The 20433-nt window shown below is 38.5% G+C and overlaps 1 protein-coding gene across 1 annotated transcript; it reads right to left on the minus strand.

Annotated features, from left to right (window-relative positions):
• Positions 1-350: 350 nt before the first annotated feature.
• On the minus strand, positions 351-20010 carry LOC130076796 (protein mono-ADP-ribosyltransferase PARP4-like). Its single transcript, XM_056242037.1, has 33 exons — positions 19860-20010; positions 14110-14305; positions 13880-13994; positions 13670-13748; positions 13320-13418; positions 13050-13208; positions 12800-12937; positions 12551-12709; positions 12273-12424; positions 12061-12192; positions 11399-11497; positions 11103-11286; positions 10860-11007; positions 10493-10635; positions 9155-9286; positions 8978-9064; positions 8726-8890; positions 8584-8627; positions 8336-8414; positions 8080-8217; positions 7751-7958; positions 7509-7579; positions 5410-5597; positions 5226-5325; positions 4943-5113; positions 4392-4472; positions 4230-4310; positions 4041-4136; positions 3027-3164; positions 1252-2901; positions 1056-1158; positions 832-964; positions 351-754 (listed from the first exon to the last, which is right to left on the minus strand). Exons 1-33 carry the CDS (start codon positions 19998-20000, stop codon positions 553-555), a joined length of 5811 nt encoding a protein of 1936 aa, XP_056098012.1. The 5' UTR covers positions 20001-20010; the 3' UTR covers positions 351-552.
• Positions 20011-20433: the final 423 nt, after the last annotated feature.

The raw sequence follows: 20433 nt of genomic DNA on the forward strand, positions 1-20433 counted from the left end.
TAGGATGGATTATTATTACACAGAACAGGAGGCAACAGCTTTTCTGTGACTGTGTGAGCAGGTCCTTGAGGCACCAACGTGTACGGTAACAAACAATATATTTATTTAAATTTACTTAAAAGAAAGACAGCACAAGCACATGTATCAACAAAACATTTGACAAATAGAATTGTTTCCTTTTAAATGATAAATCAACATACTGCTTAATAATCATAGATAATGTGATGACCTACATTAGTGGTTGCTCTGCTAGGACATCAGTGAACTTGAGGAGAAATGACTTAATACATCCACTAAAAATCAAACACTACTACACTTGATTAAAAGTACCTGGAAAAAGTAAAAAAAAAAAAAAAGGCTTACAAAACCTTGATACTTTAGAATACAATGAAATTCAGACATTTTACATCAATATTTTGAGTTAATCTTATAGTTCAAAACAGTCTAAATATATTGTTAAGGCCACTTAAAGGCTAGAAAGATTTTTTTGCAACAAGCAAGCAGCAAGTAAAGCAGCAACTGTAAATGAAGGGGGAAGTGTGTGTCCAGTTCCTACATGACTGATACACACGCACGTCTCTCCAGAACAGGTTTGAGAGGGGAATATGGGTGTGGAGAATCACAGCCCAGCAGCTGACGTGTAGATGATTCCCAATCCCGGCCGATCTCCAGCCTGCTGCACACACACGGATACTGTCTGTCTGTCCGACAGGCCCAGTCCACGGCCCTCTTCACTGCCTCCCAGTGCATCGGTCTGAATGGAGAAGAGCACAAAGTTATGGATCAAATACACAAGAGTGAATCACTATGAGTGAGGACGTGTGCTCGTACCTGGGCTCCTGAGACTCTTTCAGCCGGAGGAGAGACTCCAGCAACTGTCCCACTGCCAGCTTCTTCACCCGGATCAGCTGCAGCACCAGCAGAGTCGCCACCAGTCTCAGAATTTCAGCATGAGCCTTCACACCTGACAGACAAAACATGTGACTGATTAACTGATTCTGACAGGCAAACTGTGTCTAAAAAATGAAGAAGATTTGATTTCAAAAGTCTTATACCAAAGGAACGGATGCCTTTCTCCTGAAGGAAGACATTGGCAAAAAAGTCTACGTCCAGGTTGAGGAAGCTGCTCAGTCTCTCAGTGCACTCCCAGTATCCATCCTATATCCAAACACAATACATAAGTTCATATTCCCTTGACTTACACATTTACATACTGTATATAATCTAGTGCATTAAATCATGTGTAAAAACCTCATGTTGAAGCTCAAACAGCTCCTTCCAGGCAACGGTGTCAGGCTTGCTTGTTTTATCTGCCGTGACCGACAGATTCAAGATGTCATGAGGTTTTGTGAAATGTTGAGTCCTTAGTTGAAAACGAGGAGCAGCCCTTTTTGTTGCTTCCAACTTACATTGTGCAGATGTCAGAGTGTCTTGTGGCCGTAGTAGTTTTTGCCGTTCTAGTTGTTGCGCTTTTGGTTGCATTAGTTGTGTCTGTTTTTGATGAGATGCTTCATAAAGTCCAGAGGATGAGGAACCAAGAAAGCCCAAAGGCTCATTCGTACTTTGAAGGAAACAACCAAAGCCACTAGATGCAGGGAGAGAGGGCGGCGTAGACACTGTGGGATAACCAAAGACAGCGGGGCCAGCCGCCTTGCCACAAAAAGATGCATCCACCCTGCGAAAAAAAGCAGGAGCAAAACTAGGAGTGGGAGACAAGTCCTGCTTAGATGCAAGACGAGGAGGAAAAGGAGGACCGTCAAAGAGAGGAGGAGTTGAGGCGTCACGCTGGATCTCTGAGAGACAGCGAAGGGCAGGGAATTCCATCGTTGAAAAAGATGCGCTCGGCCTGCCAAAAAGAGGAGCAGGAGGAGTGGGGCTGGAAGACAAGAACAGATTAGAAGCAAGACTAGGATTTGGAGGAGGACCTGCAAAGAGAGGAGGAGTTGAGGCGTCACGCTGGATCTCTGAGAGACAGCGAAGGGCAGGGAATTCCATCGTTGAAAAAGATGCGCTCGGCCTGCCAAAAAGAGGAGCAGGAGGAGTGGGGATGGAAGACAAGAACAGATTAGAAGCAAGACTAGGATTTGGAGGAGGACCTGCAAAGAGAGGAGGAGTTGAGCCTTCAAGCCCAAGCGCTAGGCGAAGGCCATGGGCATAAGTTTCAAAGAGGAGAGAGTCCGCTGATGCAGAAATATGAAGGGGAGGAGGCACTGAGGAGGCACCCTTGGAGGCGGGGGGAGGGGGAGTTGGAGGGGGAAGCCTGTCACTCCGGGCACCACCAGAAGGACGAGGAGAAATCCAGTGAGCGTTGGAGCGAGGTTCCATTGACCTTTTAAGAAGGACATGACGAATGTGATGAGGAAGGGGAGCATCCATTGAGGCATCTATAGGACTCACGTCTGTCTGTGATGCAAGGTTATAATTTGAGGAGAGAGATTCTACTGAATCATAGTAACAGGGAACTTGAAGGTTAAGAGGCATTGAGGCTGCAGTGGGAGGAGGAAGTCTGTCACTCATGGAGACACCACCAGTAGGTTCCACTGACTCAAGAAGAACATGGCCAACAGGACTGGGAGCATCCATTAAGGCACTAATCTTAGCGGCAGGGGGAGGGGGGGGTTGAGGCTTTGAATAACTTACATCAGAACTAGAAGAACGGCTACATAATCTTTCTGAATCTAATCTGAAACCGTGAATGCTACCTTCAAAACGTGAAGGACGCCAGCTGCTACTGGAGCAAAGACGAGGGAGAGCTGCAGATGCTTCCATTATAAAATCCTCAATAGGATCCTCATAGTCATCCTCTGAATCATTTTCATCATCATCAAATGCAAATTTACGAGCTGAACTGTGCAGAATAAGAGATGTGGAGCCGCTACTGCGCCATTCCTCTGAATCCATCTAAAAATAAATAAATAAATAAATAAAAATGATTGGTGTGAATACTGAAGATCTGAATACTGAATGATGCCAGCTTAGATACTACATTAAGTGACAACAGCTGTAATTGACCATTTTGTTGTTACCCTAACATCATCAGCACAAATAATGTGCTCAACCATGAGCTTCTCTTCAGTCCAGCCCATATATGGCAAAATATCCACATCCTCTTCTGATATGAGTTTAGGAATATCTGTCAATCCAGCGTCAGGCTCATTCTGGTCCTACAAAGAGCAAATGAGGTCACAAAAGTCATTTTAGTTTAACTTTCATATATCACACTTTAGCAAAAATTGTTATTTACTTATATCAGAGAATTTTTGGTATATTTTCATTATCAATATTTGGTATATTTTCATTATATAGCATCTGCAATAAATTTTGCCGCTGGGCCATTTAGTGTCCCAAGTCTGAAAATGCGATTCACAATGTGCACAGATGGTCACCTTTTATTTTTATTACAACATTTTTAACTAATGATTATAATAGGCAAGTATAAGGAAAAGCTGCCTAAAAACACATGCAAGAAACTAATAATTTGAATAGCTACACGATTAGACATTAAAGGCATAAATGCTTGAGAAAATTGTATTATTTAAAATTGTCTATGAATTAAGAAAAGGTAGAAGATGTTACTTAGGTACTATATGTTATTTTACATTTGTTTGGTCACCCTTTTACTCTGTAATGGTTTGCTCTGTTTTACTATTGAACAGTCTTTACGAATAGGTGTTTTACGAAATTCAAATTTACGAATAGGTGGTAATACACTATTCGTAAAGGCGTTTCAATAGTAAAACAGAGCAAACCATTACAGAGTAAAAAGGGTGACCAAACAAATTTAAGATAGAAAGAAAGAGCAACATAGTTTTTGACTTTTTTGTTTGTTTCTCTTGATCTTGAAACTGAAACTTGAACAAAAGACACAATTCTTTGCACTAAAGAACAACGAAAGATTATTGCTGTTGTTACAGATAAATTAGATTTAAGTTTTTTAATGAATTTTTAATATTATATAATTTAAAAAAGCCATATATTGTTACTATATGTTTAGAATGAATGATCTGAACACATAACCCCTACATTATCAGTAATCATACCCTCTCTTCGATGGCGACAAAACTTGTGAACTGGGACAAGATGGAGAACTCTTTACTGAGCTCAATGATGTAGGACTTCAGCTCTGCTTTCTTCCCCTGATAGAGAGATACAAGACAACAAGTCAAGTTCTTCTGTTAGCAAATTTGCCAGTTCTATTAAAAACAGCAACAATCAGCAAAATATTGCACCTCATGTTCTGCTTCACTGTTGCCTAGAATGCCATCTTCATAGTCTCTGATGATCGCTCTTGCTGTTAACTTGTGAAGGAACTACACACACACACACTCAAATGTCTGATAAAAAATTGATGATGTTTCAGATTATATTTAGTATTTAAGATGTTCACTCACAGTTCCTTTCGTCTTTTGTAGTTCTGTGGTGGAAACCATTGTTTTGATCTCATTCCCACTCAAATCTCCAAACAGTGTGGCCTAAAAGAGTAAATATTACACCATTCAAATGAAATTTACAGCAGCAATTAACATAACTATATGAAGAACAATATTTAATTACTTTCATTTATAGTATGCAACAATATTACTATACTCTGAATAAGTGTCAATATTTACCTACATACTGTATATTTTAAAATATTTTAATATAAAAAATGCCATACAAAATCTTCATGAACATGATAATGCAAACAAACAGTTGATTCAGAGCTTTGAATGTATTTTATGAAACAGTTGGAAATAATTCATGGAAATAAATCAAACTCTAACTCTAATAGTAAAAAATACTAAAATTATAGCTAGATCCATAATGTTTCTTAATTGTACAGTTTTAGCTAAATCTTTGCGGATATATTGTGAATATTACAATATATTACTCAGTCCTAACTACAATAAGTAACAACCATCTGCAACACAATCGGATCAGCTGGTAAATAGCGCAGGTCTACCTGAGTGCAGTGCGGCACAAAGCCGTATATGAGAGTGTGACAGTCACTGAAGAGGCCGTGAAGCTGTGAGGGGGCTTGAACAGGAGGAGGCGCTGTGGGATTAAACTGCTGCCACTTCACTGCCACTGATCTGCAGCCTGGAGACTCCATACGCTGAACCTGAGCGCGCACCTGAAATTACCAGCATATCTAGTAAACTCAAGCCTCAGAGCGGCCCATGTTGAACAGATAATGTTCCCTTTTTCTTAATAAAAACAACAATACAATTAACAGCGTGATTCACCTTCTCTGCCCAAGTGTGTTTCATCTTTGTGTCAAAAAATTCACATGTTCCTCCACCTGCTTGAGCCAAAGCTCTGAGCATATGACGATTAGCTGTCAAGCTAGACAAACACAAACACAAACTGTAGGTTCAGGAATGAATTGAAGTGTTAAAGAGATTTGTGTTGAACTCTTCAAAGGCAGACCTGAGTCCACAGGTGAAGAGGCGCGTGTGGCAGGAGTTTTCTCGGACCAGCTGTAGGGTCAGAGGCTGGTTCTGAACATGTCCATCAGAGAGTAGCAGGATGTTCCTCACGCCCCGGCAGGGAGACAGCAGGCTCAGGCTCTGGAGAGGCCGCCACAGCTCAGTGCCGCCACCAGCGCCACTACAGGACTGAAGAGACCACACATGCAATGACAACTTTAGTGATTAACCAAGGCAGGGTACCCCCAGGATCCTCCAACTTAAATTCAAGGCTTTTTAAGACCTTTTTAATACCATTTCAAATGAAATTCAATGCCAACTTCGTACCCATTCCGACAGAAGTATGAGGGGAAAATGTCAAATCTGTATACATTTTAAACCCTAGAAACTAATTATGTACAAGGCTACTTGAATTAAATAAAACATTTTACTTAAATTATCAGTCATATTTAATACATACGCAACAGCATTGTAGCGCACGTGTATGTAGGCCAGTGTTAATTTTGGCAGCCATTTTTGATTTACGAAAATGCTTATTGGTCTTAATCACATTTGAGTCATCCTGTTTTTTATAGTTGTAGTTGACGAAAAGTCTTTGCATTTTTTGTCAACTTTTAGTCAAACTGCAGTTACTTTACAGGTAGTTATTTTATATGTAGTCTTTAGACAGAAAATGTCATAATAATTATTCTCTCTAGGCCAATTCAATTAAGCTTATGATAAATTATTGACATTGCACTCTTTAGCAGTAGCACTTGTGCAGTTCTACATAATTTGGTTCTCCAATGTTTTAGAGTGCCGTACCCCCTGGTGCAGTCACACCTTTTCTATTAAGGGACAAGATTTGCCCCCTTTAATACATTTTTCCATTTCATTTTTTTCCTTTGTAATACCTTAAAAAATAATAATAATAATAATGCTTTAAATAAAACAATGTTCATTAAATTTGCAATGGTAAAAAACATTAAAATCGCCAGTAGGTGGCAGTACCTCACTATCTTTATGAGTGAGTCTTTGAGTCATTCATTCATTGAATCTCACGATTCGTTCAAAGCCACATATTTCGTTGCAAAACAGAGCAAGCCTGACAATGCTGTTTTAAATGTAGTACATCACTTAATGTTACCCTTTTTTCTTTTCTTTTTTACTGTTGTATAAAATCAATGTCACATTTGAAATCGTGTGGATATTCGGGAAACATTGCATTCTTGCTCGTATGAACACTGGTGGATATCAGCCTGCATTTTGATCGCAGATTTAGTCGCACAAACAGCGCAAGCGGCTCGTGACAGAACACAGACCGACTGAATGACACTTGAATTTAAGTAGAAAATCTTAAATAAAGATCGTTGAACTCCAGCTTGTCTGTGTTTTCAGATCATCCGCGCTTCTTCAGCAGTGTAGAGAGAACGCGCGCGCATGGTTGCCAGATACTATTGAAAAGACCGGGTAGAAAATATGCTCTTTTAACAGAAAAGCTCTTATTTGGGGTTTAAATTCTGTCATTTGTGGCCACAGCGGATTCAACTAGGCTATCTTGTTCTGTACCTCACTTGCCTAGTAACCATAGTAACGGTGCGCACGCTATCGCTTTTTCTGCTATGACGTGGAGCGCGAGGTGCACTCAACGCTACATACATTTTGAATTAGCCTACATTAGTAACAGTTAATTTTGTTACGGTATGAACTTAATCCTAGCAAAGGAAAAAAATATATATAAGACCTTTGTAACGAAATCCAAGACTTTGTATACTAAATTCAAGGCTTTTAAGGCCTTAATTTGAGATGATCAAATTCAAGACTTTTTCAAGGCTTTTAAGACCCGCGGGTACCCTGCAAGGGCTCAAGGTCTAACTGGTTAGTGTGGTACAGTTACACCCTGCTGGGTGATTCTGTAACTACAACATTATGGTGGCAAAACATCTCGCTCTAATTGAACTGAGTGTCCATGAGCAACAACTGAAAAGCTGAAATGAAGGGAAGATGATGCATAATGTCTCCTGATGGAAGAAGTCAAAAACACAGAAGAATATCTCAATATGCCCTCTTTCAAAGCACAGAAGAAACACTCATCTTTAACCATTTTTTAACATTACTCACCATAATAAATTTTCTGGCTGGTTCAGAGGCTTCATCTAAAGGCACTGGAGCAGGAAAAGCTTCCTTGTAATCTTAAAAACACACACATTTTAAGATTAACACTATGTGAATGAAGGACCAGCATATAATATTCTTCACCCATAATACTTCACTGTGAATTACAAGAATAATAGGGAAATAAAAGTTTCTATATTACAAGATGATCACTAGAACAACAGCAGAATGTTTCAGTGAGCACTAACCAGTGCTGAAAGAGATGATGTTGATCTTCAGTGAGCGGTCCAGAGATTTGAGGACTTGAAGGGCAATCCTGCGGGCGTTCAGCATGGCGTCTCCCCGCATGGACTTGGAGGAGTCCAGTAGAATCACCACATCGCTCACACTGGACGGATCTCCAGAGCTGGAAACCCCGCTTGACTTAAAGTCTGGATAAAACACCAGCATGCAGGCCTGCAGGGATCAGACTCAGAGAGTGTCAGAGAACGACCTTTCTGTGTGTATTTTAGATCAGGCCATGTGAAAGGCCTTTTTGTCTGCAATTTGAATCAGATGTGACTGATTATTTCATTACCTGACTATATTTATCCGGATGGTTCTCGACCCACATCCTGGGCATGTGGATATTAGAAAGACTGAAGGACACCTGTAACCCTTCAGATCCAAGAGTCTGTCCCGGTAACGTGCTGACCACTGCCTTACAGTCGGTCATCTGAACGGGAAAAACACTGATACTGATAATAATACTGTTCATAACCAAATATGTTTTATTTCCTTGGAGAACACAACAAGTATTTAGTAAGACGATCCACAAAAATAAGTAAAATAACCTTGGTTTTGATGCGGTGTGAAGAACTCAAGTTGATGATCTCGTAAGGCATTTCGATGGACATAGACAGAGAAAACTCCCTGAGGAAAGAGGGAACGAATGAAAGAGAGTGTGATATTATAAAGACAACTTGGTTTGCTAAATTAAATAATTGTCTTTAATATTGTAACTAATCAGCAGATGCATTTAGATTTTTAGTGAATCTTTAGTGAATATCCCTGTGAATTCCCCAGTGTTTGAGACTCTCACCCCTCTGACTGAAGCTCCGTCACACCAATCTTTTCAACAGTTGTCTGAAATACAACAAAACTCTCAGTCAAAACACTGTAACTAACAGCAGCAACCCATTCAGTATTTTCAATACAGTGACTAAAGACCAATCATGTTGTACCTGAGTTGTCATATTAAGGGCGGCGCTCTGTTGCCATGGTGCCACGCTGCCAGCCAGTGAGAAGACTATAGAGCCTGATCTCACCACCAGCTCAGTGATGAACGTCACCTTGATCAAAACTGTGGCTCCGGGAGGAAGGTTCCCCACGCTGATAGTGAATACATCCTGCCTCACATAAACACATGACCTTAAAGAAGTCTTCTGCTATTATCACTCATGCATCAGAGAAAGAAACAGTAGTAAGTAACTCACAGGTGCATCCTGGTCCATCAGGTAGGCTCCATGGCCCTTCTCTATGGCTTGCTTATACTCCTTACGAGCCTGCTCTTTTTCCTTTACCTACAGGACAAAGAAAGACATTGAAAACTGATGAGAAAGCAGTTATGAAGAGCAAAAGCTGCATTTGACAGATTCTGAATGACTTTGCACCTTTCCAACGACGTGTTTTCCATTGATAAAGGCTTCAAATCCACACACTGCTGCCGTCTCCTCCAGTGGAAAGACGTACTTTGCTTCAATGGGAACAGCACTCTTGTTTGTGTAGGTCTGAAAAATGATGACCTGATGACAGAGCAGAAAAAGTTTTGGTTTTGCTTACAGTTTGAAATTGTCATTATAATTTTGCTATGGTTCTTTCTTTCTTTTATTTTGTTCTTTTATTTTGTTTTAAGTTCTTGATCACCATGTCATGTCTTGTTCCTATTGCACACCCTAACTGTGTCCATTGCTGTTTTGTTTTCAACTGCCACAAAATTTAACAACACATTTTTGACCACCCCACATTTGCTGTCAGCCTCTTCATCACTAATTAAAATGTTCACATTTTTAATCATTATATTTTCTGATATTTCACTTATTCTATTTATCCTTTATTCTGACTTTTTATATTTCATAACTTTGTTGAACACACGATTGACCTTGGCAGTTAGAGAAAACAGTGATGCTTTGATTGAAAAACACACACACACACACATTTTAACTATTTATTTGAGTCCACTTAAAATAAATGATTTACAGGGACACAACTACTATAGATGCAGTCAAATGCATGCACATAATCATGGACAAGCGGCATACAGCAGATCTTCACTATATTTAGCGTCACTCAGTTGTTATGGGTACAAGTAGCACCATCTCCGCCAAATATGACGGCTGCCTATAATAGCAGACAGAGCGCAGTACTTTGCTAGCCGTTTAGCCCTCTCTTTGGGCATCCCTAGTTGTTGAAGCCCCCTTACAACCAGCCTGTGTGTGTGTCCTAAGCTGCCAAATATGAGCACAAGAAGTCGGCTCTGATAACCTAGTTCTGAGATGATGTTTAGAAGTGGTTGATATTTAATCATCTTAGTCATAAAGGCTTCTTCCATACTAGAGTCAAAGGTACATGCAACCTCCACAACGAACACCTCGCTGATCTCCTCATTAATCACAACAATATCTGGTGTATTTGCAAGCACATGAGAAAAGGTTTCAGAGCTATTACAATTCTGAAACATAGATGATTTTACACAAGAATGTTTGTGCATTTTTACAGCAGATGAGAAATGGCTTGATATGTCCTTCACTATAAGATCCACTATTCTGTCGTGGCGTGCGATGTACATTCCTTTATAGGCATGGCAGCCATTCAAGATGTGTGGCAGTGTTTCAGTGATCTGTTCTGAAGTGTGATGCAAACAATGAGGTACCTGAGTTGTAGGAGACACACACACACACACACACACACACACTCGCAGTCCAGCAGTAGCGCCAACTGTAGTATCACACCTGACACAGCAGGTCCATCAGCTTGCACCTCACATTGACGGCCTGAAGAGGAATTTTCTGACCATTGCTGTCCAGCAAACCTGCAGTCATCTCCTCCAGAGGGTTTTTAGTGGACTCCAAACCCTCACTGTCATCACTGGACACTAAAGAAACACATCAAACAAAACCAATGATCAATTTCACAAATCCAAATCAGAGCATTCAGCTTTACAGAGCATCAGATGTCCCTGAGGAATGATTTTTCCCTTCACCATGTCACCATGTACACCATTATTATGAGGGGTTGTTTAGTGGGAGTTAAACTCAAACAGATTCCTCCACATATAAAAGCTCTTTCTACATGTCCTGTTCACTGGACGTTACTCACAGACGTCAGACGTGTCAGTGAGCTGTGTGAGCTCCACAACTGTGTTGATATGAGGCTGGAACTCTTTTAACTCGTCTCCCTCCAGAGTGTACTGAACCACATACTTCAGTCTGATCTGCTCTGTGTTATAGACAACAAACTCATCATCCTGTCAAATAGAAACCAGCACACACAAACACAAGAATCACATTAGATCCCAAAAACATGAGCAGAAGAATTGAGTACAGAGAAAATGACTAGCACCTCAAATTCAGAGAGTCTGTTGGGTGTGCGGTGGACTCCATGTACACTGTGGTAGCCGTCAGGGGCGCAGGTCAAAGTGGTGTCTTTCTTCAGCAGGTCTTTGCACCGACCCAACGCCACTTCACACACCAACAACAACCGAGAGCCGTCAGTTACACTGGGCTTGGAGTATTTCACACTAGTGCTTTAACACAGAGCAGAAACTTACTGACTGGCTCAAGTCTTCAGTTGTCAAGTGGAGTATTCATAAATCTGTTATATTAAAAGATGCCTGAGAAATGCAAAAGACCACTGACTTTAGAGAGTCACTGAAGTAGATTCCTCCTCCAAGATTCCCGATATCCGTCCTCTCAATTCCATGCTGTTCGACTCCAACTCTGGGCAGCAGCAGACCTCTACATAGAATATTCCATTAAAAATGTAAATTACATGATAAAACGAATAAGCAATCAAATGAATGACAATGAATTGCATTAACACTTGCTGAGAAAATCCCAAAAATGAACAAAAGACATTACTTGATTATTGCAGAAGAGCAAATCATTGAATAGACATTACAAAAAGTGATTTCTGTCAATTATTAGTCAGATATTAGAGATAAAAAAAAAAAGAAAGTTTTTCAGGGTTGGTCTACATTGTGTTTTTAGTATTGCTCATTTCCTCTATTTTTACATTTAGATTAATTTTCCATAATTTATTAATCATTTAATAACATGGTTAAATGTAATCTTTTTACATTAAATGCAAATCTCAACAACAACATCCATTTTTATACATTATAATGTTGGGATTTCTAAATTCACTTACTATCAGCCATAACTAGAAACATGGTTCAACCACACCTACTGTGTCTGTCTTCACTTACTCCACCACAGTATATGGTCTGTCATAAACATAGGTTTGTGTGGTTTTGTTACTATGTGTAAATATTATTATTTTTTAAAGAATATGTTCTTACCGTGACAGTATTCCAACAAAACTACTGGGACTAGTGGAGTGAAGGAGAGGCTTAATGTTGCCTATATCCTCCCAAAACATTTGAAGCTCCACCCCTCTGCTTACACGCAGTATCTGCTGAATCTGAACAGGCCTATAGTGGATACAAGATTAACACCATCATAATATATTCATGTTTGAACTTCAGACCACAATCATCACAATCAAGTTTACCTTTCATGAAGCAGTTGAGAGACAACATGAAACTCAGGGTTTTGTGGTGGAACAACCTCAATGCTGCACCTCAGAGCTCGATACTTTCCCAGAGACGAGGGCGAGGGGCTTCCCAGAGTGGCTTCACTCACATTCAAAATGTCTCTTATCAGCTGAGGACGACAGAAGAGTTTAAAGTACCAGTCTGCACTGTGGAGTTAAAATCCAAATCGAAGAATCTACCAAAATCCCCAAATGTGAAGGAATCTATAACTGTATACTATAATTGCATACGTTACCTGACAAAGATCTAGTTTCTGAGACACAAGCTTGTGTTTGGAAGGAGGGTCGATCATTCTGAGGGGTAGAAGAGTGTTGACCTCCTCTAGCAGGGCCTTGACTTCATCCTCTTTCTGAGTCTTTTGTGCCTGCAGTAACAATCCCTCCACCCTGCTCACCTGCAACAGCACAGAGACATTAAACACACAACATTCCTGTGAGCTTCATGATTGGATGTGGGTGTGTGATTATCTAAGGCTCATTCTCACATCATTAAGGCTGATTCTGGAGACAGGGACTGTCAGGATGTCACTAAGGGAACCGAGAGCTTCGGTCCAAACCAGCTCCACAAAGACGCCAACTTCCTGTGATAATGAGCTGGAGTTCAGCTTCTCCTCCAACAGAAGCTGCAAATCAAAAGATGAACTGATTTTAATCTCATTGGACACGTTATATATGCACATACTGTACAGTATCAACTGAATAAAATAGATCTTCATAGAGATGTTTCTGTCTAACCTGCTGCAGGCTGTAGGACGCCAAGTGTTCAACCTCAGGAGGAAGGGTGTGAGTCCTTGTGAATCCCTGTGTCTCCATCTCCTTCATCAGCAGCAGATACGCTTCCACAGCATCCTCAGACGTCACGCAGTACACAAGCTTGTCCTGCACCACTGCGCTCTACAGTGAGAGAGTGTCAAGACTGTCAAGTGTTCATTACCTCTCTCACAATATATGAGTCCTATGATAACAACATCTAAACAGTTTAAACGGTGTTCGAGATGACCAAACCTCAGCTTCATGCAAGATTGAAGACAACACACGATACTGCTGGCCTTTTCGTCCTCTGGCACTCTGCAGCTCCAAAACAGACAAAGTCTTGGGTTTGACCTGCAACAGGCATGAAAACACCTTCAAACTCAGGCAGTGATGGAGGCTACACTAATCACTTCAGGAATGTGTTAAACTGGTCATCATACATTTATCATTATTTTATACTATTTATCTGTCTGATTTCAGTAAGTTGTAGAAGTTCAGAATGAGTTGTTTTTGCAGGTTAGAGTGAATATAGATTGTGTTTTACATAGTACATGACCTCTTTTAATTCAAAGATCAATGTAAATAACATTTTTCTCACTCACCTGCTCAAAAACTGAATACTTGGCCACTTGAAAATGTGAAGGAAATTCAGGCAGCTCATGGTCGCCGCCTCTGTAAAATCTGCATTGAGTAAATGCAAAGATGCAGTCAGGTAAACTAGCACATCTAAATAAATGATGTGAAAAATGTAGAACAATAAATAAACTTCAATAATTCTCAAGAACTGAAAGTGACAAAAAACAAGAGCATACCTGAACCTGCTAAGACTGGGTCCGCCCTTCTCAAGAGTCCCAATCTCAATCTTTGAGAGTTCAGGCTGATCTTTGAACTCCTCTTTTTGTTGTATCTGGGTCGACACTTTTCCCTCTTTATGGTGAAAAACAACATTATGTCAACAGAGCCGCAAAAATGTATGTTTTAATCTCACTTAATAATCTTATAACCTAAAAAATATGTAAAATAAATTTCAGGAATCTCTTACCTGGACAAGAGATGAATTCAGAGGTGGGATAAGCCAGCTGTGGGGCCAAATCATGCTCCGGCAAAGGCAGGAGATGCCCTTCATCCAGACAGCACCACACATACTGCGTCCCAACCACTGGGATCCGGAGCTTCTGGATGCTGCGCTGCCGGTTACTGCTCAGGTCATTCACACTGCTAGTGACTACAAAAGAGCACTGGAGAAGAGAAAAGCAGGTCAGAAGACACACTGCAGCGCTTTAGTGATTTTAAGTAGAAACATTGCACACTTCTGTGTCACTTATTTTAAGTTGCCATGTTATTGTTGTAGGAACTAACATAAAATTAGCCTATAGAGAGTAGTTCATTTTAACCCGCTGGTACTGGTCGGTCATTTTAGACCGAAAAATTGGCAAGAGTGCAAAATAAACACATTGACTTGAGCGTTTACTAGTTGAGCCAGAAGACTTTACTAAGAGGTTGAAAAATCAGTGCCAGATGGATCAAACATACTGAGATTTTTACACTTTAATCAAATTTTTATTTTTGAATTAATTATAGGTAAAATACTTTGTTAAAATAATGTTCAGGTTTGACTGACGCACAAACTGACACTTCAATTTAAAAAAAAAAAAAAAAAAGCTAAACTTTGACAAGTGCAAAACCTAGCCTAATTAATGTAAGTAATTATGTCTGAAAACCCTGTTCAAAGAAAGGGAATTGCACAGGCCTGTGTATTTATTTATATATGGGACATGCTACAGAATTGGTGCAAACTGCTGTCCGACAACCAAAAAACACATTTAAAAAGCATTTAAGTATTCAAATTTTAGATGTTAACTAAGATCCTTCTATTATCTATTGAATCCCACAATAATATTTAAAATATAAGTAAGCTTAATATATATAAAATCATCATTTATTGTGTACTTTCAATTGGGAGGTGGCTGTCCCGAACCCCAACATTTCAACTTGTGAAAATGATATTGAAATATTATTTTTATTTCCATTGTTGTTTTTAAAATATCTTTTTGATTTCTTTTAAAAAGTAAAAAAATTTTTTTTAAACATATTTTATATTTTAAATCATGAAACTTTATGTAAAAAAATGTGTCCCGCATTTTCATGTCACTACCGAAACAGTGTGTGTTTTATTTAGTCCATTGGCTGAGACAGATTTTAACCACACCCCTACATTTTTGATTAGGAAATATTCTTGTGTGCCTCTCTCTCATAGCCTCTCTTTCATTATAGTTAGGTATCATCATTTTGAGGGAAATGTGTTCAAAAGTCTGAAAATCTGTGTGTAACTTTAAGGGACGTCACTACCAAACACCTTTTTCTGCAATTAAGCAAACTTTTTTGGGTGTAATTCCATAAAAATTCGTTTTTATGTGTATACAACTGTTCAGAACTGTGCTAGGTAACCATGTGCAGGCTATCATCTTTGAACTAGGCTCAAAAGTATCTTAAATTGTCACTACCGAAACATGTGGTGAAGTTTCGGTTGTGACATCATGGTTTTTAGTCTTATTCGATAAAATTTAGTTTTTGTGTGTGTACAACTGTTCAGAACTGTGCTAGGTAACCATGTGCTCGTTATCATCTTTGAACTAGGCTCAAACGTATCTTAAATGGTCACTACCGAAACAGTCATGACCGAAACATGCCATCATTGTTTTGGTAGTGACAAAAGGGAACACATAATCATTTGATTATGTTGATAGTTCCAAAGGCATAAATAACTCACTATGGAAGCATTTAAACAATTTGACTAACAAATCAAATAAACATAAAAAGATCACAGAAATTAATATCAATGGCAATAGTATAAGCGATCGTGCCACTATGGCTAATGAATTCAATTCCTGTTTTGTACAGTCAGTTGAACAATTATCAAAAGATTTCCAGCCCGTTAATCCTTTTAATCTTTCATTGAGAGACACCTCAATCGATTCATTTTATATTAAAGAGGTGTCGGAAGCAAAAGTTGCAGATATAATTAATAAACTTTCAAATTCCAAGTCAAATGACATTTTTATGATGAATAGTTGTTTTCTTAAAAATTATAAAGATGTTCTTGTCAAACCATTGACCCATCTCATTAATCTCTCCATAAGAACCAGTACATTTCCCAGTGCATGGAAGAAAGGAATAATTATCCCTGTGTTTAAAGGTGGTAGCCAAAACTCTATGAGCAACTATCGCCCTATATCGATTTTACCAGTTTTATCAAAAATAATTGAAAAAGTAGTAGTAGTGCAACTGGTGGACCATTTAGAAGCCAGACAGCTCCTCCATTGTCACCAGTTTGGGTTTAGACCAGGTTACTCGACAGAAATAGCAAACTGCTGTTTAATTGAAAATGTAAAAAAGTCCCTAGACAAAGGTAATGTGGTAGGAGCCATATTTATCGACCTTACAAAAGCATTCGATATGGTCAATCATAGTTTGCTTTTATCCAAAATGTTAAATTTAAATTTTTCAAATGAGGCAGTGTTGTGGTTTACATCTTATCTCCACTCTAGAGTGCAGTGTGTTAAAGTTGATCAAAAGGTATCTGCACTTTCAAACATAAAAATGGGCATTCCACAGGGCTCTATACTTGGCCCTTTGCTGTTTATAAATGACTTACCTCTGCACTGCTCAGGTGCCAGTTGTCAGCTTTATGCGGATGATGCAGTTCTTTATGTACCCGCCAAGTCACCTGAGCAGGCTGCAGCTGTACTGTCCACTAGTATGTCTGACATTCAACAGTGGCTCATTCAAAATCAGTTAGTTTTAAATTTCTCAAAAACAGTTTCCATGTTTTTTTCCATTAAAAAAATAGATATAAAAGGAAGATTTAATATTAAAGCTGCAGTCCGTAGCTTTTCCTCTTTGTCGCCATCTCTCTGTTCGAAATCTGTAACTGCAGTGATTCGCGGAATTATCATCTTTACGTGGGTTGTAAATCGGCATGAAACAGCGCGGATGAACACAGTGCTTTGAGGCGAGTGCTGCTGTCAGTCACCGCGCTGTGTGGATACTGTCATACAGAATCACAGATTCACTTTTTGAAAATTTGACCAACATAAGAATTTTCATAAGAAAATGTCTTCTGAACAAGTAAGTAACATCCATTTTTGTTCTGACCAACTAAGGGGGGAAAGCATTCGACATGATAAGCTTCATTAGATTTAATCAACGCGATTTACAGCAACCGTGCAAATTATAGCCTACTTTGTTCTCAAATTGTTCATGTTAACAACATCAGCATCGCGTGACTAATGTTAAATTTAATGTGTTTTATGGTTACCTGCTGTGTAGTTCAGAATTCATATTCTCCATAATAGCAAAACGATTAAGGCACAACAAAGGAAACTCCATAACTGTGTGAATTAAGAAAACGTACTGTTACACGATTGAACTATTGAAATGTCTTACTTGTTCAGCAGAAAAAAGCCGTCTCTTCTTCCGTTTTGAACCCCTTCAAAACACGGAGTTCACGCACTTTTCAAAAGCCCCGCCGATGTTTAAATCCTTGTGTTCGCATGAGACGGTTTCTTTCTCTTTCTCTAGCCACCTTAAATCCGAAGTACGAAGTCTTTTGGGTTTTATAACTGCTGAATCTCCAGTTGACACTGATGATTGTTGTTTGGATCTTTCTGGATGCCATAAGTTTAATTATGTAAAGTGCTGCGAGAAAAGTCTATACATCTAAACATCTCGTCACGCGCAGTATAGCCGGCTAGCCGAAACTCCTTCTTTATGTGTACGGGTGTAACGTAATGACGCAAAGACATGCTCGAATTTCCCGCGGAAACCCACCAGTACCACTGGAATTAAAATCATTATTACAAGCTAACCGTTTTGAATCTAGCTATGGCAAGCAGATAGTTTTGACCACTGGCAAAATATGTTTTTTTTTATATAATTATTTTGGATTATTTTCAACTTAAAAAAGTTACGGACAGCAGCTTTAAGTTACAAAATAAAGAAATTCATCCAGTTACAGAATTTAAATATTTAGGATTAGTTTTAGATCCTCAACTTAAATTTGAAAAACATATAAAGAAAATCCTAAAAACATTACAAAGTAATCTCAATTGTTTTAAACTAATTAGAAGCTACATACCAAGTCAGGCAGCCCTGCTGTACATGCATGCTATGAAATTTTCTCATATATCATATTGCATGACAACATGGGCACAAGCCGCTCCCACTGCAATCAAACGCATAGGTTCTTTATATAATCGAGCAATACAACTTTTGGATAAAAAAAACATTACGTTATCATCATTGCAGCATCTTTAAGAAATATAATTTAATGAATTTTGATAGCTTTAGTAGCTTTTCCTTTCTTAAACTAATTTATAAGTGCATTAATCATTTAGCACCTGAGCCACTAAGTACATTTATTGAGAGACAGGACAACATCCGAGTCACTAGGAGCTCCACAAATCATGACTGTAAAATTACATACTGCAGGACCAGCTTTGGACAGACGGCCTTCTCTGTGAAGAGTTCTAAACTCTGGAACTCATTACCTTTTGAAATCAAGACTGTGCCTGACTTTAAGATGTTCACTTCCAGGCTTAAAAACTGGTTAAAAATAAACCAAAAGTGTACTCATTTTTAATTATTATAAAAGTTGTATATGATATGTATGTATGTTTATATTATTATTATTATTTTTATTTTTTTATTGAAGTAGTTAATCATGTAAATTGTATTATGTATAAAAGCCCTTCCAGGGACAGGAGTTGAAAATTAGCAATAGCTATAAACTTTATATGCAACACTTCAGTGACATGCTTGGTTTTGACACTATGTTTGTTTGCATTGTCCTTGTCAAATAAAAAAATAAAAAATTATTTGGGGGAAATAAACAAAATTTGTACAGTTATGCAAATCATTAGTATCTTAGTATGTTTTAGTAGTGTTTTAGTATGCAAGTTAAATTTCTGTAATGTGATGTGGTCGCTACCAAAACATTACTGCCACTACCGAAAATGTGCCGTCACTCACGACCGAAACATGGATGTTTTGTCTAAAATAAAGTATACTGAATTATCAACTAAGATGTTATTATAGTGTTTGGTTCAATGTATATTCAAACTAATGATTCCTTAACTTTGAAATCAGTATGATTAACTTAATGCCTTTTACAAAGAAAGATTGGGTTCAAAATACAACAAATCTTATAAATTACACTTGAAATATTGTTAAAATAGTAATTGTTATTGATTTACCTGTGAAAACTTTTTTTTTTTAAATAGCAAAAAATATATTTACAAGGTACAAAATATTAATAGGCCAATATACAACTTCTTATTAAATGATTTATTATTGTGTTTCGGTAGTAACAAATTTAGGGAGAGGAAAAATATTCCAAAACTTTCTGAAAATACAATATGAAATGTGTACCCTTGGATATTATACAATTTGCATACATACAAAATTTGTGGAAAAAGACACCTTTTTTTCAAGCCGTTTCCAAATCTGACTTGAACCAATTCTGTAGAATGGCCCATATAGGGCTATACAGGAATCAAGTGGTTAAACCATATTTCTCTATTTATTTCCACCACACGGCACCAATCTAGATTTTCAATGTCGTTTTTAACTTCAACGTTAACAGTACAAGAGGGATGAACAAATCAAACTGTAAATTGTGTAAAAAAACAAACTCTAAATCTACATTTGTGTAAACAAATTCGCAGTAGCCTAACAGTTTTGACGACAGAAAAAATATGGTTTAGTTAGAAAGAGTATAAAAATGAGCAGAACCTCTTTGTTGATGACATAAGATATGTTTCCTCCATTTTCCAGAAGAGCTGATTTCAGATTCTTCTTCTCTTTATAAGGGACATTCTTCACATCTAACACTACAGTACAGTTTTCAAACACTGTCATGATGCCACTGAACATGCCAAGAAAAACGACAGAAGATAAACAAAGAAAATATATCAATCAATCAGATATAAAACAAGTGAATAGATGGTTCTCTTGAAGTAATTAAACATTCAGGCAAAAATCCAAATCGTATCGTGTCGCAGTATGAGAAACAATGTCACGTCATTAGAAGACGGAAGAGCATATCTTACCGTGGAGAAGTTTATACCCTATTTTAAGAAAATACAATTGAAGAAGACGTAAACAATCTGCATGTGAAGTTCGTTATATTATTTCCTGACTCGTACAGTATGTCACCCCCCTACAAATAAATTAGACGGGCTCCATGGCTCCATCCAGTGGTCGAAACTCAGCGCCGTGTAGGCTACAGCAGACAGTAAAAGGCTACAGCGTGTAGCTAAGCGGAGTGTGTGCGCGCGCACGCGTGTGAGAGTGACTGCAGGTGTAT

Source organism: Rhinichthys klamathensis, unplaced genomic scaffold, assembly GCF_029890125.1.
Source record: "Rhinichthys klamathensis goyatoka isolate OS25496 unplaced genomic scaffold, OSU_Roscu_1.1 h1tg000021l_1, whole genome shotgun sequence".
Taxonomy (NCBI): domain Eukaryota; kingdom Metazoa; phylum Chordata; class Actinopteri; order Cypriniformes; family Leuciscidae; genus Rhinichthys; species Rhinichthys klamathensis.

Coding starts and splice junctions, on each gene's coding strand:
- LOC130076796 (XM_056242037.1), bottom strand. CDS start 20,000: ATGTTCAGTGGCATCATGACAGTGTTTGAAAACTGTACTGTAGTGTTA. Junction 11,498..12,060: donor TTTGTTGGAATACTGTCACG/GTAAGAACATAT, acceptor TATTCTATGTAG/AGGTCTGCTGCTGCCCAGAG. Junction 965..1,055: donor GAAAGGCATCCGTTCCTTTG/GTATAAGACTTT, acceptor TTTGTCTGTCAG/GTGTGAAGGCTCATGCTGAA.